General features: G+C 42.6%; 1 protein-coding gene across 5 annotated transcripts in view; it reads left to right on the forward strand.

Moving 5' to 3' along the window:
- The window catches only part of ME3 (malic enzyme 3), a 123,313-nt gene that overhangs the window by 90,740 nt on the left and 16,298 nt on the right, over positions 1–16,275 (forward strand). For all 5 annotated transcript variants that reach the window (XM_027467043.3, XM_072032811.1, XM_038177153.2 and 2 more), the window contains one exon: positions 3,334–3,437. In XM_027467043.3, coding sequence (XP_027322844.3) covers positions 3,334–3,437 — 104 coding nt within the window. The remainder of the gene's footprint in view (positions 1–3,333; positions 3,438–16,275) is intronic.

The following is a 16,275-nucleotide window of genomic DNA, read 5'->3' on the forward strand; positions in this document are numbered from 1 at the left end:
TTTTGCCTTATGAATCTGGCTCAGAAAGGCTGAAGTGCAACATCTTAGCAATGCCAGAATGGACATCTGGGAGGATGTATTTTTTAAAAGTGAATATCCTATAGTTATTTGTGATGGCCAGGCTTTGTCCACTGATGTAAAATGTGCTTGTGCCTCACTTGACCCCAAGTAAACCAAACACATGTTTCTTGAGAGAAATAAAAAATCGGGGGGGTAAAAGCTTTAAGCTTGTGTATGAAGACAGATGTTAGCATGAGTGCCTGGTGTTTTCAGATAAGCCTGTGTTTGCTGGAAAGCTAGATTTTATGTACATCTTTAACTCGAGCCCCATGTGTCTCTCACTGGACATTGTATAGAAAGAAAGAAAAATCAGTGACCATAGATGACATCTAGGATGAGATTCCCAATTACCTTTTCGGTCCTTGGATCCAAATCTTTTATCGCTCTGATATAGTGACCTGTCGGAGACTGGTGGAATACAGGGTGTACCCATCTCAGCCTGATCCATAGTCTTTCCTGAAGAGTTGGATCTCAGAGTTTGGACCTTCTGAGGCTATGGAAGGAAATATTTTTTTTGGAATTTCCAGTCAATAGTGCATTGTACTTCAGCCTAACTCTTTAGAATCGTGGAATGATAGAATCAGTCAGGTTGGGAAAGACCTCTAAGATCTAGTCCAGCCTTTAACCTAGTACCAACGTCCACCACTAAACCATGCTACTAAGCTCTAATCTACACCTTTCCTGAAGACTTCCAGGGATGGTGACTCAGACATTTCCCTGGACAGCCTGTTCCAATGCCACACAACCCTTTCAGTAAAGAAATTTCTCCAAATATCCAAACCAAACCACCCCAGTGCAACTTCAGGCCATTTCCCCTCAGCTAATCACATGCTGTGTGGGAGAAGAGCCCAATCCCCATCTCTCTACAACCTCCTTTAAGGTAACTGTAAAGTACGGTAAGGTCTCTCCTGAGCCTTCACTTCTCCAGGCTAAACAATCCCACTTCCCTCAGCCACTCCTCAAGACTTGTTCTCTAGACCCCTCACCAGCTTTGTTGCCCTTCTTTGGACACACTCCAGTATCTCAATGTCCTTCTTATAGTGGTGGGCACCAAGCTGAACACAGTGTTCAAGGTGTGGCTCACCAGAGCTGAATACAGAAGGACAATCACCTCCCTGTCCTCCTGGCCATGCTATTTCTGATACAATCCAGGATGCTGTCAGCCTTCTTGCCCACCTGAGCACACCACTACTTCATACTCATCCAGCTATCAACCACTACCACCAGGTCCTTTCCCGACAGGCAGCTTTCCAGCCACTCTTCCCTCAGCCTGTGGCACTGCATGGTGTCGTTGTGCCCCAAGGGCAGGACCCAGCGCTTTGCCTTCTCAAACCTCATACTGTCGGCCTCAGCCCATCAGTCCAACCTATCCAGATCCCTCTGCAGAGCTCTCCTACCCTTGAGCAGATCAACACTGGCACCTAACTTGGAGTTGTCTGCAAATTTACCAAGAGCGATCTTTTCATCTCTTCCTCCTCCTCCATGCTGGTCTGCATCACCAACTGCTGGCATGCTCTAAGCCTCCCAGCTGGAGCTCCTGGGTGTAAGACCTGGGTGTAAGTGCTTCCCCACCCATGGGAAGCTTCTGACCGTGCATAACCATCTGTTTCTATTACAGCATCTGGGGAGGGACCACTGAAAACCAAAGTGGCACCAGCAATTTCTTAGACATCTCCAAAAGTCAATTATTTTCAGAGAAAGAGACTCCCAGAATCAGTCTCTTGGGCACTTTGATTCTGCCCAAGGTTATGTGCATCTTGTGACCAGGAACATCTCTGTGGAAGTATTTTTCACAGTTGGGATTGCAATGTAGAAGTTGCTGTTTTCCAGCAATGTAAGCAATGTATTTACTCACAATACAAGTAATTTGTTTATTTGTTTAATGATTTTCTCATGTGCATACACCCAGCCTAACCCAACCCTCAGCACATCTTAGCAACACTCTGCCCCATGAATAAACTCATTTATCAGCGTAGAAATCGGCATCTCCTGTAGGCATTCATCCTGTTCATCTCTGCCTGTTAATACAGGGTCAGCCTAGGGTGACTGTCTTGCTAACACAGGCATCTCAGCTAGAATGGAGTAACACATATTGCATTTTTAGCAACAGCTTGTCTTTCTGACAGTCCATAACAATTTGTAGGCTCTTTCAGCAAATCAGTCTTTTCAAAGCTTGGCATTTCTCACCTTGCCTGAGAGACCCTTTTGTACTCCATGAACAGGCCCATGGCACCAAAGGAACAGTCAGCAAAGTGATGCTAATGGTCTGCTCGTTTCATGGCCCTGAAGAGTTAAACTACCATACTCAGAGGAAAACCTCTTTCATATTTCCTTCTAAAGCAAAACAGCTGTGGCTGTAAAAACAGATCTAATTTTAGCCCACCTGCCAATATTTGGGGCCCGTACAGCGTCAGGACAATAGGTTTGTGATGGCTCATCCCCTTCTCATATTGATGATTCAGTTCCTGAAATCAGAAGGGAAATTGAGCTGTTTTGCAGCTGACAAACCTAGGTGTTGGCCCACCTGTCTCCTGCCACTGTTTGTCCTGTGATTTTTCCCAAAATACGTGCAGTTTCCATGCTGAGCCAGTCCTGTTTAGTTGGCTTAGGGGTCCTGACTTACCACCTGGTGGGCCGGCTGGAGGGGCGGCCTGGTTTTATATTCACGGCAGGCACTGAAAAATAAACTTATCTGGTATGAAAATACCCTTTCCTGACTGACACCTGCAGATAGCTGGAGCTGAGTGCTAGCTAGGTGAAAGGCTGAGGAGCATCTGATCTCAGGTTCTTGTCAGCTCTGGGCTAGCACCCAGAGGCCTACGTGACACTTGTCATTTCAGGTTACTTCAGGCAATCTTCATTTCTCAAAGTTCTGTTTATGGCCAGCACCTTTCCTGGTAACCTTCAGTGCAAAATCGAGTGCTGACTGAACAGTGAACAGCCCCACACAAGATCAGCTTTGTTCAGTGGGAATGAGACACCTCAGCAGGGATTCCTGGTAGTGCTGTTTTGTGGATGCAGAGCCTCATTTCCTACTGCAGTCAAGAAGCATTAAATGCCTCCGACTTTATTTCCACAAAAAGATAGTCCACAGCGCAGCTTACTTCTTACAGAAACACTTTCTGCTCAGGAGAATCGAAGTGAGCTTGCCTTCACTGCAAAGTGAGTAAAATTTATATGACTGCAACAGGCAAACTTTTTGGGTAGGCTGGCACATAAATCTCCATCCAGCCGTGGAAGAGACGCTGTCAACAGAATTGCTTTGTGTCCTAGGCTCTCCTGAGTGATCCACTCTATATTGGACTGAAACACAAGAGGGTTCGTGGGAAACAATACGACGAACTGATTGATGAGTTTATGCAGGCAGTTACCAACAAGTAAGTGGGATTATATACATGGCTTCTCTGAGCTGCTTCCATTTAAGAACAAATGTTGCAACTCTTGAAATAAACATTAGTGTAATTGATTGTACAAGCAAAGAAAGGTCATTTAAATGCAAGTCTCCTGGGTGGTCTACAAATGACTCTTTGTGCTTGAGCACTCTGTGTCAAAATTATTTATGTCTTTGGAGAACTGAAATGGGACTGACTATTTATAACCATTTCCTGTCCATATAGGCCAGAGGTGTCAAACATACGCCCTGTGGGCTGTATCTGGTCTCCATCATGCATTTATGAGACTCATTCAGCACAGGCAGAATCTAAGCTTTGTTTATATTTTGTACAGGAAGTTTCTAGCTCTCACCATTGTGAAGGAAATCTTCTAATTGGAAATGTCGTGTTACTCCCTGTGATGATGTCTGCGTGAGCCTACAGACAGCCTGTCTATCACTTAGCAAAAATAGCAGCTTCCCTGCTGGCATTTAAGTCTGTGGAGTGAGGAGGCCAGGTTTATAAGCACTGTCTTTTGAATGCTGAGACAGACTGAGTGCATGTTTCCTCTTACTGACTAGCAGGGATATGGGGTTTCTGCTGTAGCAGGGAAAGATGTGGAAAGAACAGAGCTACACCTCAATGCTGTGTGTGCACCTCTTGCACTGCATTGATTTCCTCCTTTGGGAAAAATGAAAATACATTAAAATCTGTATGACTATCTGGAGGGATTTCCATAAGAATGAAGGTGGGAACAACGCTTTAAACAGAAAATAATAACAATCAGAAAACCCATAGCCCCTGAGCAGCCTCTGCCTTCCTAAAGCAGCAGATGACAAGATGACACTGATGAGGAGTGGCAGAGAGCAGAGCCTGCACCTGATTCATGGGCTGCTGCACATCCTTATATTGTAGGGTCTTGTCTTGCCAGCTGAAGGAGCTGCATTTGATCTTTACTTGTGTCTCCAGCCAGCTGCACGTGTGTGTTCCTGCATAAATAGAAGGGAGTGGGTGGCACATGTGTCATCCGCACTGAGGCCATCATGTCTCCCTTGAGGTAGGAGACACAATGTCCCGTGTCTAATGACAGCACCTTCCTGTCCACTGAGAAGCATATAATATACACATACAATCCAACTGCCTAGCTGTCTGTGCATGGAAGGATGTAGGAAACAAGGGGCTGTAATGCTGAGGATGATTCAATCACAGCTGATGAACCAAGTTTGAGAGTTTGTCATGGAGAATTTCAGCATCTGTTGATGTGGTAGCTCCAGGCAGCATTGTGCTGCACACTGTGCATGTGCAATGCTGCTGTTAGGGCAGCAGTCTCTCCTTCGCTGCTCAACAGCATGAAGTAGACATGTCCCATATAACAGCAGGCCAGTACATCATCCTTTCCAGCTGCAGGTGCCCCATACTTTGCAAAGATAGTCCCAATTGATCCCTGCTGTAGCTCCTATATCTGTGAGAATAAACACAGCAACACTGCTCTGCCTGTTGGGTTCAGAATACCTAAGGATGACTGCATAGGAGAGAATTTTGTGCATGTAATCCAGTTTGCCCTTCTTTGTATTTGATAAGAAAGCTTGACTTAAATGTCAGTTCATTGCAATGTAGTTTTACATTAGAAACTTATGGGGTATTCAGGCGGAAAAAATCTTGGAGGCTAGCAAAACTGGTAAAACACAGTTGAGAAATTACAGGAGGCTCTAGAAGTAGAAAAGATTTAAGAGTTGTCAAAATTGATTTGTGTTTCTTTTTTTTTTTTTTTTTTTTTTTTTCTTTTCCTGTTTTGATTGTAATCACTAATTAAAATTAATCCACCAAGGAAACTGTGCCACTTCCTTCTGGCCAGGAGACCACAGGGGTATTGCAGTGTCATTGCTGATGATGGAATGAGAATGATGGAACAAAAACCCAGGTTGTGGTCTCAGCCAGCAGAAATATGGCTCTGAGATTTACACTTGTGATTTTAAATGCTAAGCTGGTTGCACCTGCTTCTCCAGTGATGTCAGTGAGAGGGCCAGAAAGACAATTTGCCTTTTCTGTGCTTGCTGCTAGAGAAGAGGGGTTGGCTGTTACTTTCCTGTGTTTAGTTTACAAGAACTAATCTTCACATTGAAAGGAGAAGACACTCACCCATGAAACAATGAGCTCCTATCTTTTGAGAAGGCGATGTCATATCTAATCCTTTCCTCTGGGTACTGAGAATCAAGTTCCTGGGGTCGCTATACCAACCTTTCTGTTTCTCTCAGCTGGAATGAATTGTTTGAACACAGCAAGACCCAAAAAGTTATCTACAAAGTGGGGCTGGGAAATCCCACTTTGCACCTCTCCATTCACATCTGTAAAGTATTTGGAGATGCTCATGTGAAAGGAGACATTAACCTATACTATCATCCTGACTGCCATCATACTTTAAAGCATTGTTGGAGCGTGATCTCCTGTGAGCTCTGGGCTGATGAATATTACTGCTATCAGCCTGCTATCAGCCAACATATCTGAAACAGATTCATTTGGTCTCAAGTTTCCACTGGAATGACTGCATGCAACCCAGTAGGAGCTCTCTTTTGTTACGAAAGGGAGGAGAAATTGATTGGAAGGGCAAAAATGTGCTTCTGTATTGTAGCATGGTTCCATGTGTGAGGAAACCTGCGAGCATGAACTGCTGTGGTCTTTGGTCTGCTCTGATTTCACATGTAAGTCTATGTCACACACAAATTCAGTTATTTGGGAATTCAATCATATCTTTCCTCCTTCTCTTTTGGATTACCACAAATCTCTTGCAGTTTGGAGGGTTCCTTTTCAGCTTGATGTTCACGCAGAGATTCTGACCATTTCCTGAGGACACTTCAAATTCTCGTGGAAACCATTTATCAGTTCCTTTGCATGAGCACTTCCCACCCTGCCAAATCACTGCTGACTCAAGGGACATTTGTCACTGAAGTGGAATGTGTCTGAGCCCACAAGAATGCCACGGGATTGAAGAGTTACTATTCTAATGGAATAATAATATTAAGCAGGTGTCGAATTTCTATAGCTGGAGACTCCTACAGTCAGAAGAAGTGTCTTCTGGTCTTGTAATAGCCACCTAATAATGAAACAAGGAAAGCATCAGAGACTTCAGAATTAGTGCTTACAGTATGTTGAAATAAAGTGTGGCTTCTGGGCAGTTTTAGAAATGAAAGCCCTTCCTGAAGCACATGGATAAATTTCTGCATTTTCATGGTGCCTAAATCTCCATTCATTACTCTTTCACCTAAAATGCATAAAATGACTGAGCTTTCTAATAAGGGCTCCAAATTGTGCTCCTCTTGGGAGGCAACCACATGCAAAATTTGGCCCATTGAACCTAGCCCATGACTGAATGAAACAGACTGACAAATTGCTGTTTTCTCACAATGAGTAATAGGGCTTGTATGGGAAAATACACTACTTCTGTTTTCCTTCTCCTCAGTTACCATGGTAAAAGGTAAGTCAGTCTCATTCTTGAACTGGTACATTTTTTCTGTCTGGAATAATATTCATGTAATGTGTACAAGGATCATATCAGAGTAACCCACAGAATTTCTGGGGAATGCATATATGAGCAAATTAAGGTTAATTTGGGCAAATTAAGGAAAATGCCATGAGAGTTGCTGCTGTGCTGGGATGTACTCTCTGTGCTCTGCAGAGCTTCTGCCCAGCCTCTCCAGTAACAGTGTACTTTAATCCTCAGACTCTCTTTCAAAGCAAACTACCACTGGAGATTTCTTTACTTCTTCTCTTTTTCTCCTTAACTGATGTGGGAACTGGTATAGACCAATTCCTTCTCTGATGTAAGACTTTCTGCCTTATGCCAGTCACTGCTTCTGTAGTCTCATCGTACAGGAACAGTGCAGCTTGCTGGCTCCAAGCGGCCAGAGGTGACGATGGACGTCCTGTCCCCAGGCTCCAGCCTCCATTTCGAGTGCTGGCCCCCGTGTCTCGCTGACAGATGCTGAGCACGCAGCCTGGGGCTGTGAGAGGCACTTCCACTCTTCAGCAAACCATGGTGCAGAAGCCTCATTAAACTGTCATAACTTCACTCCCGTTTCCTTTCCCATCAGCACTTATTAACAGGGTGACTGGGGAGACAGAAACACTCTCTTTTATCAGCCTCTGCCATATGGCAAAGCACAGAAGACGTCAGATCAAGTGTTCGGCTTCTCAAAATGGGAGAAGAAGGAGAGAAAATAGCTCTGCTGACTTTGTTTTTCCGTGTTTGTCCTATACATGATCTCTCTTTGTCCAGTCCCTTCCCAGTACTTTTACCCACACACATACTGAGTCAGGTCAACGTGCTCTCCAACAAGCAAAGCTTGCTCCACACAGGCCACCTCTGTTTCAGCAGTTCTCCAGTGAGACTTGGATCACAAATTCACCAGCATCTTTCAGAAACAAAATCACCACTACCTGTTCCCCCGTGTTGTTTATTCAGGTGCTGGTCATGAAAGACAAGGCACCACTGGCCTTCACAAAGCCCTTGTGTAATATTGCTGACACCTAAAGCCCCTCAGCATCTGTGTGTCTGCTAGGAGACCTGCACACTGTCACCAGTGCCTTGGAGGAGCTGATGGTGTAGAGCAACTCCAGACTTCATGGAGGCAGTGGATACTCTCCTTGTCCGTCTGTCTCCTTGTCCATCTGGCCAGGGAGACTCTGCCAGCATGCAGAAGGGAGAGGTAATGGTGAAGGGAAGAGCCAACCCTGTTGTCCTGCCTTGGTGTGGGATGAACTCATCAGCCAGCTTTTGTGATCTGCCTTTGGCCAAAATAAAATACTTAGATTTTATTAGCTTGGTTTTCTGCTGCTGAGAAACAGTTGAGTTCCAAACATGCTGCTGTAGGATCCTTGCTGTAACAGACTTTAACAACTTGCCTGCAAATCCTTTGGGATAATGCAGTTATGGACATTGAAAAGCTCTCTGCCCTGGGCGTTCTGTCTGTGATTTTTCACCTAAGTCAGATTTACCACAGCTGGCTTAGAAAGACATAGCTGGAGAAGATCTGTCTGGGTGTAAGGCAGGTGGTGAGGCTCTGTTCCTTGCTGACTGTCAGAGGTAGCTCAGGGCTACGTCTGTGGGTGAGCACTAACACGGTCATTTCCCCTGCTTGTGCCCTGTCCCCAAGAAGCTTTGTACCTCCAGCTGCAGCCTTTTCTCAGACCCAGTGCAAGGAACCTGAAGTCATTTATCATAAAAGCACAAGAGTGGCACAGAAGCCATTAGTAGTGGTCTTAGTGCTTGGAAACTGAGACAGGCTCTGCAAAAAGTTGTTTGTTTTTTTTTTTTTTTTATTTATTTAAAGGAATATAATGAATGTTGACCATGATTTTTCCAGATTCTTTTCCAAGAGCTTTGTGATGGAGCTTGGCTCAGTCTGGCCCCATATCCTCTCTCTATCAGTAGCTGATAGCAGATGCCCAGGGATATGACTAAGAACAGGCATGCATGCAATAGTACATCCTTGGCATACTCCCCAGCTTCCAGTAATCTGAGATTCAGGGATTTCCTGCTATCTTTGTGTTTCAAGGGTCACTTTCATTGATTTAGCACTGACTGAATCCACAGCAGGCTCTTTGCCTCAGAGCGTGACGGTGTTTATGTTGGCAGAAAGCTGGTGAGACTCCTACCCAGTGTTAGAAGTACTGTGCGGCTCAAGGAGATAGTTCCTGTTGGTCTGTGATGCAGCTCTCTGGCGCGGAATTTCTAAACCCAGTAACTACAGCTCTAAATTTTATGTTGGCAGCGGTTGATCTGGTTTTGCAAAATTCCCATCTGTTGGCTCATAACCTCGCATTCTAGGATAAAATCAACTGCATTTTTGTCTCACTCTGACAACTGTCATAACTGCTACATCTGCAGTCATGACCTCTTAATGTGGATCTTCGGGTCCAGCTTTCCCTGTGCTGTGATTAACATGGCAATCCACAAACCTGACTCATGTCATTTCTTTTCAAAACAATTTTTTGAAACAATTCAGTTTAAACAAATTACTTTTCAAGTAATAAAACAGATCATGCTTTCTAATGTCTCTCTTCTCCCGTTAGCACTTTTAGAACTATTTAATGGGAGATATAAATGGTGCCATTAAATCATATCACATTATAAAGTGAGGGTTTGAAATTTTTTTTCCATTGGCTTCAGAACCAGGTCAACTTTTATTTTAATTTTACTTTTCATTGTCATTTTTTAAGGGAAAACTTGTCTTCCTCTCACTTATATGGAAGACTTAAAAATGAAGGGCTTTTTCTGACACTAAATGTAACATCTGTTTACATCCTGTAAGAGAAGAGCTCCTCCCGAACCAGCAGTGCACTTGCCTGGCGTTGTGCCTCCAAGTAGTAAACCTGTCTCTCTGTTGTCTCTTCACCTATCTGGGTTTCCTCTTCTTGGCCAGAAACACATGCAAATATGCAAACAGTGCAATCCTGAAGTGAGATTTCCCAGGCATGAATGACACTAGAAAAGGCTGAGCCTTCTGGGGCATACTTATGCTTTTGTCTACCCTACCTAATGCAAAGAGCGCAAAACCACCCCAGAGCTGACACTCTCAGCATACTCAGAAGGGAGAAGGAATTGGGTCTGTGATAGGAAGAATGTTGTTAGGTTTTGCACCATCTTTATGTGGAGTGAATAAAAGTACTTCTTCCTTCTAAGCCTCTTCTTAGCTAAGCACTAGTGTTTGCTTATTTAGGTCTGCTGGTTCCATCTCTATTTCTAATGTAGATAAAAGCTTATCTTGTTCTGTCAGGTTCACCATTGTCATTATATGGGACAGGTCTAGCTTTTTTCCGCTCTGTGAAAATCCTTTTGCAAAGACCTTATGGAAATGACTTGCCTTTTCTCTGGATGCCCAAGCTGGCCCACGACCCTGTTTCTGCCCTGCTGGGGCATCCTCAGGGAAGCCCCTATAACACTGCTGAGGTGCACAGGTGCTTCCCACTCATACACAAGGGCAATACAGATTCTTAAGTCACTGCCTTCGTCTTCTCCAGGGGCAGAGCTCAATCCTGGCTGGAGCTGAATGAGGGAAGTGCTTTGCCCACTTCTGAGCTACTTCTTTGCTATCTGCATCTCTACTGGTAAAACAAAGAGAGGTCAAAGCTCATATTCTGGTGCATAGTGCTTGCAGCTCGTAGCCATGCTGCTTAGCTCTCTTACCACTATAAAGCCACAGGCATGGTATTTCTTCAGTAGGTGCCTGACTAAACCCATCCCTAACCTGTGACCAGGAATTGTGTGGCAGAACAGTGCTGGTCAGCCCAAAAGCCTGCCAAGGGTCATGGTAACAATTTTACAGTAAGAACGGCCTCAGGACACTGACCAGACTCGGGTGCTAGTGCTGTTGAATTTGTTTGTGTGGACTTTGGTTTCCCAGTTCTGTCTGCTGATTACTTCCCCAGCATGATGATGGGTTCTTTTACAGAAAATTTCAGTTTTCTTGGAAATCACAACTTTGGCCCATCAAGCTGCAGTAATAAAATGTCAAGGACAAGGGCAATGACATTTTGGCTCTTTTCTGCCTAGATTCATACAAGACTGAGTAGGAGTTGCAGTGCATTGAAGCAAATGCCTTACGTCATGAATGAGTGGAAGTGGTGCTATAAAATGATAAATTCAGACAAGGCTTGGAATGCCCTTCCTGTGATTCTTTCCATAAAGGAACTGGGCCTTCTTGCAAATACCTTTTATATATATGCATATACATGTAGGAACTTTTTATAGTCCTTATTCACAGTGAATAAAAAAACCCTTCTCATACTGGTTGGCAAACGTGCTGCACAGGCCCTCAGGCCACCCTGGAAGTTTTGACTTGTGCAATTCATTCAGATGCTTCTCAGATTGCAACTGCAGCCTCATGATTTTTTTATTCTGTGGCCTCATGGTTTATAATGAGGCTGGATGAACTCGAAGAGGTACATACAAATGAAAATTAAAGAAGCAAGTTGCATAATGAGATTGTTCAGGCAATTGAGAACTCTCTTGAATAAAGAAGCTAAGTGCAATATCATCAGGAAAACATCTGCCTTCCACTTCTGGGATTCACACTCCTTTGTTCTATACTTCTGCTTTTCGAAGAGAGCTGTGTGTCATCCTCTACAGGGGATACAGACTTTACTAACAGCATCTTTTGAGTTAGCATAGCTCTAAGTGGATAGTAACAGTGTCAGAACAACAGTGCAGTGATAAACAAGGCACGGATCCTATACTTGTTTACTTTCCAGGAAATGGAATAATTTCATAATAAAGAGTTTCAGGTGGTAATTTTTACAACAGACTTGTACCACTGTATGCATTTGGCACCTAAACTCATTTGTTGTCAGGGTGACAGTCTTATACCACAATTTTTATCAATAATAAATTATTTCATTAAAAATCTTGTTTGTGCAAAATCTCTTTGGTGAGCTTTGGAGATCAGACTAAAATTAATGTATAGGAACATTCCATAAACCATTTCTCAGTGAAGTTATTGTTACAGGAAGCTTTTTTGCAAAGTATGGGTGTGAAATCCAGAGTTTGGGTCATAGTTATTTCTGGCACAAACCCCCAAAATATGCAAACTAATGAGATAGAATCATAAAATTTACGGTGAAAGACTTGCAGTTTTTTATTTTTTATTTTCAGTGAGGAAGAACTGACAAAGTACATCTTCTTGTTTCCATTTCTAAAAAATGGCTAAATTAATTCCAGGGAGGGTAGAGAACAGGGTCCACAGATGGTGGTCTGGCAGCCAACAGTGAGGTAGGAGACAAGGTAACTGTAGGAAATAATGACCTTATAATGTCAGCAGTTACCATTTTCAGTATTAATGCTATTGTAGCCATGATAGAGTGAGGATAGAAGAGAGGAACTGTTTTTAGAGAGGAATTAGGCTGAGTGTTTTATCTGAGAAACTTATAACTCCAAAGATCTCATGTTTACTGAAAAATGTGTAACAGAACAAGGGGCTTAAGACATCAACCTGGGTGATATTTAGTGTCAGTAAACCATTTTGCTGTTATAGTATCTCTTGATTTATATCCAGTGTGCCTGAATTCCTTCAAAACCACCTCTGTCAGAGAGGCATAGAAATTAACTGACCAAGCTTCCCTTTCCACAGCCTGATAAGATAAGAATTACTTACAGCAAAGATAAGAATTTCTCAAACTGAGTGGAAAGCTCCAGTTTCACTAGGAGACATAGGGCTGCAGAGATCCCAAGGGATCTGCACGTAAGAACAGATGTGATTCCAATATCAGAAAGTCAAAAACTAAAACCTTCATATTCTGAAAGTGGGGGGAAAAGAATTGGGAGATGGAAGAAACCAGACACGACAAAGGAACTTGCTGTTTCAATGTACCTTGTCCATGTGAAATGCTGATAGTCTCCACTGGAGCTTTCCTTTCAGATAAAGACAATTAGATCCAGCGTATTTGAATGCTAATGTCCAGGATGCCAAAAAGATGAAATGATGCTCTAGAAGGGATGAGTCACTGAGAGACAAGATCAAATTATTGAAGGGAGCCAACCTTAGCTGGCCATGACTTTCCTGGGCTGGAAAACATTCAGGCCTGATGTGACCTGCTGCTTCTGGCCTCAAACTCTGCTTCAGGCTCTGAGCTCGAAGTTAGGAGATGAGTCACATGTGTTGGTAGAAGCATAGAAGAACCTATGAGTACTGGCAACAGACTGAACAGTCTGACCTCAGGAGCCTCCTCCAACAGAGAACTTTGCAAGATCTCACTGCAGGACCACTCAACTACAGCTATAAATTTAAGGATACGTAAATGTGGTGGAGGGGATCTTCAGAAATCCCTGTTCAAATATTCATTTTACAATCAGTTTTTCTATAAGGAGGCATCTTTGGCCTATAGACAGCAAGCATGTTGTAAATGCGTAGGTGTGTGCTAAGTGGGGCTGCATTCATATCAGATCTCACAAGTTAAACAGAGCTAAATTTCTTAACTGTTAGACACCTCACTAAAAATGATTTCTTAAACTAGAAATTATTAATTTGGTTTTCTTAATAGAAGCTACAATTCTTTCAGTGAAGCACAATAACTTTACAAAACCAGTTTTGTTAAATTACAGTTTTCATGTTTAAAAATATGATGAAGGAGTGACACTGACCAGTACATTTCATTCCATCTTGAAGTGCTTCCATGTTGCCTGGTAGAGGACCACTTGAATACTATCCATGTGGGATGCAGCAGGGAAATTTCTTTAGAGAAGATTGGGAAATAAATTAGAGGCTTTGAAGGAAACCAAAGCATTGCAGTAGAAAACATGATAAGACAGTGACCTAGGGTGCATAACATATATTTAAGATCTTCCTAAGCAGCTGTGATGATTAGATAACATGGGGAGAGGGGTATCTCTCCTAATTTAGGTGTTTAAAGGTAGACGCCTAAATTTAAGGTGGTTGTTTTAGACTGCATTCACAGAGAATGTGGAGAAAGAGGCATCTCCAAAACTGTTACTTACCTACTTCTACTTTCCATTTAGACTAGTTCAAAGAGCTTGCTGCTGGATGTGCCTCTTATTCTTTGTTGTCTGTGAAGGCAGCCAGAATTATCTAGCTTAGCATTACCCAGCGAACTTTTAGATATGTAAAGGTAGTGAAAGAAATCCGTCTGCACTGCTTTTTCTTGGCTGAATTCCTGTACAAGTAGCAGCTCTCTGACCACCCTTTCCCTTTGCAATACCAGCTATTCTCCACATTGCCTCCTAAGCTGGATGTTTTTTTAAGCATTGGTACATATTAAAACACTTCTATCCCCAAATCCTAAATTGGCTACGTTCTGCTCTTGGATGTTACCCAAATACTCCTTGTAGAGTTCTCTGAATTCCCGGGGGATAAAATAGGTTACACAAATCTTGAGTTACTGTGCTGTGGAGAATGGGCAGTAGAACTGACTCATCATGTTGCTACTTACAAGGATGTTATTGCAAATGGCTCCAGCAGTTATTTTGTTCATTCTCCTTGCTGAATTTATCCTTAGATTTATCAGGTCACCCTAAAAAGGAAAACAGAGCCACCGCTGTAATGTTAGAAAGAGCAGTAAAAATGAACTGGTTGATTTCAAAGACAGGGCTCAGCAAGCTGCCCAGTTTATGTTTAATTTCAGTGACTTGGAGCAGCACAATTTCTTTGAAATCCTCTCAAAACCCCAGTAAAATGAGTAGTCCTTAAGGACTGGCACTTTAACATCATCCCGAGATTTTAATCTGTGATTTAGCTGTGAATGTTTCATTTAAAGCATCAGGTCTTAGGGTCTTGCCATGAGCAATTTGTAATCTTTATTAATGAAAACTTTAGTTCTCACATTAAAAAATAAATTTCAAAAATGTGGTTTACACTTTAAAGAGGCTCAGTAGCAGAGGAAAAGAAACTAATCTTCAAAAAGTAGCTTAATGAGCAGTTTTTCCATTCCAACACAGTCCCATCATACTGAGAGGCATGAGAGAAATGAAGTGTTTATGGGCCACCATGCTTTTCTTGTGCTCTGCTTAATAAAAATGATCAAAGAGAAAAAAGATAGAAGTTACTCTGCACTGTCACATGCTGCAGACCACATATGTGAAGTGAGGAAAGATTCTGTGCTCTAAACAAACAAACAAAAAAAGTATTTTGATTAATATTCTTATAGACTTGACTCTGTAGTCAGGGAAACACACCCATCTACCCTTAACACTCTTTGGAGAGCTGGTCACACACATTCATGCTGGCTGAGATCATTGATTTTATTCACCAAGCCAGTAATTTTACTTCCTCAGTGATACAAATAAATAGTAAGACTGGTGTTAGTTTCTATAGCAACTGAGGTTGCTTCAAGATTTGCTAATTCTTTGCTGTGAGATGTTAGCAGATGTTCTGAGTGGTGTGTCATCTCCCTGTTAGCCATGCTTTCCTTACACATCCGAAACTGTGGTCAAGAGGACCATCCATTAGAAAACTTTTTTTTTTTTTTTTTCTGAGATACTTTTTGTATTCTTTCTTTACACAAATTCCTTGGATGTTCAAAGTGTTCTTTTGATTTTCAAGATTTTACAGAGACAGAGAGATCTGGAAATTTTCATACATGGCTCTTCAGGGTGTTGCTTAGCATTTCAAAGGAAATGTCGGTATTGGATGACTCTGATAGCTAACAGAATCTGCAGTGTGAAGGCTTGAAGTGTATAAGCAAACTGTCCCTCAAATATTCAGTGTAACTTGGCGTTAGCAGCACACCAAGAACAATTTAAGAACATCTTATAGAAATGAAAAATTTCAATAGACTCCACTTGTTGTTGAGCCATGTAACATGGGCTGTCGTACAGAGTGCAGGAAAGACTTTGTCCTGCTCAGTTACAAAACCAGTGGGAGCAGTTGGCAGCCCCTTTTGGAAATGGCATGAAGCCTAATTTTGTTTCCCCTCTTAAATTGTAGCAAGCTGGAATTCCTCCACCTTAGCATCTAGATCCTGCTGAATAGTAAAGTCTGTTGGTCCCTTGAAAAATCCAAGCCTAACCCCACATATCCAGGCTGAGAGGAGTGGTGTAACCACAACAGGGATATTGCTCTGGTGTTGCTCCTTCCAGCACAGAAAAAAAGACAAGAAGTTGCTGCCCTGCTGGCCAATATGACCAGTAATGCTTGCGTGTCTACCCAGAGAAGGTTTGCTGGACTCTGACATCGCAGAGCATGGAGTAAGTCTACCTCATGAAGTAGGAGCACACAACAGAAACAGACTCATCTTGAAAGTAATTTTTAACCCCTCTGCACAGTATTCTCATTCAGAAGAAAATATTGGGCAAGGCAGACCATATCTGATGGTACCCAGGTACTAGGAAGGCATATAG

Source organism: Anas platyrhynchos, chromosome 1 (assembly GCF_047663525.1).
Source record: "Anas platyrhynchos isolate ZD024472 breed Pekin duck chromosome 1, IASCAAS_PekinDuck_T2T, whole genome shotgun sequence".
Classification (NCBI taxonomy): Eukaryota; Metazoa; Chordata; class Aves; order Anseriformes; family Anatidae; genus Anas; species Anas platyrhynchos.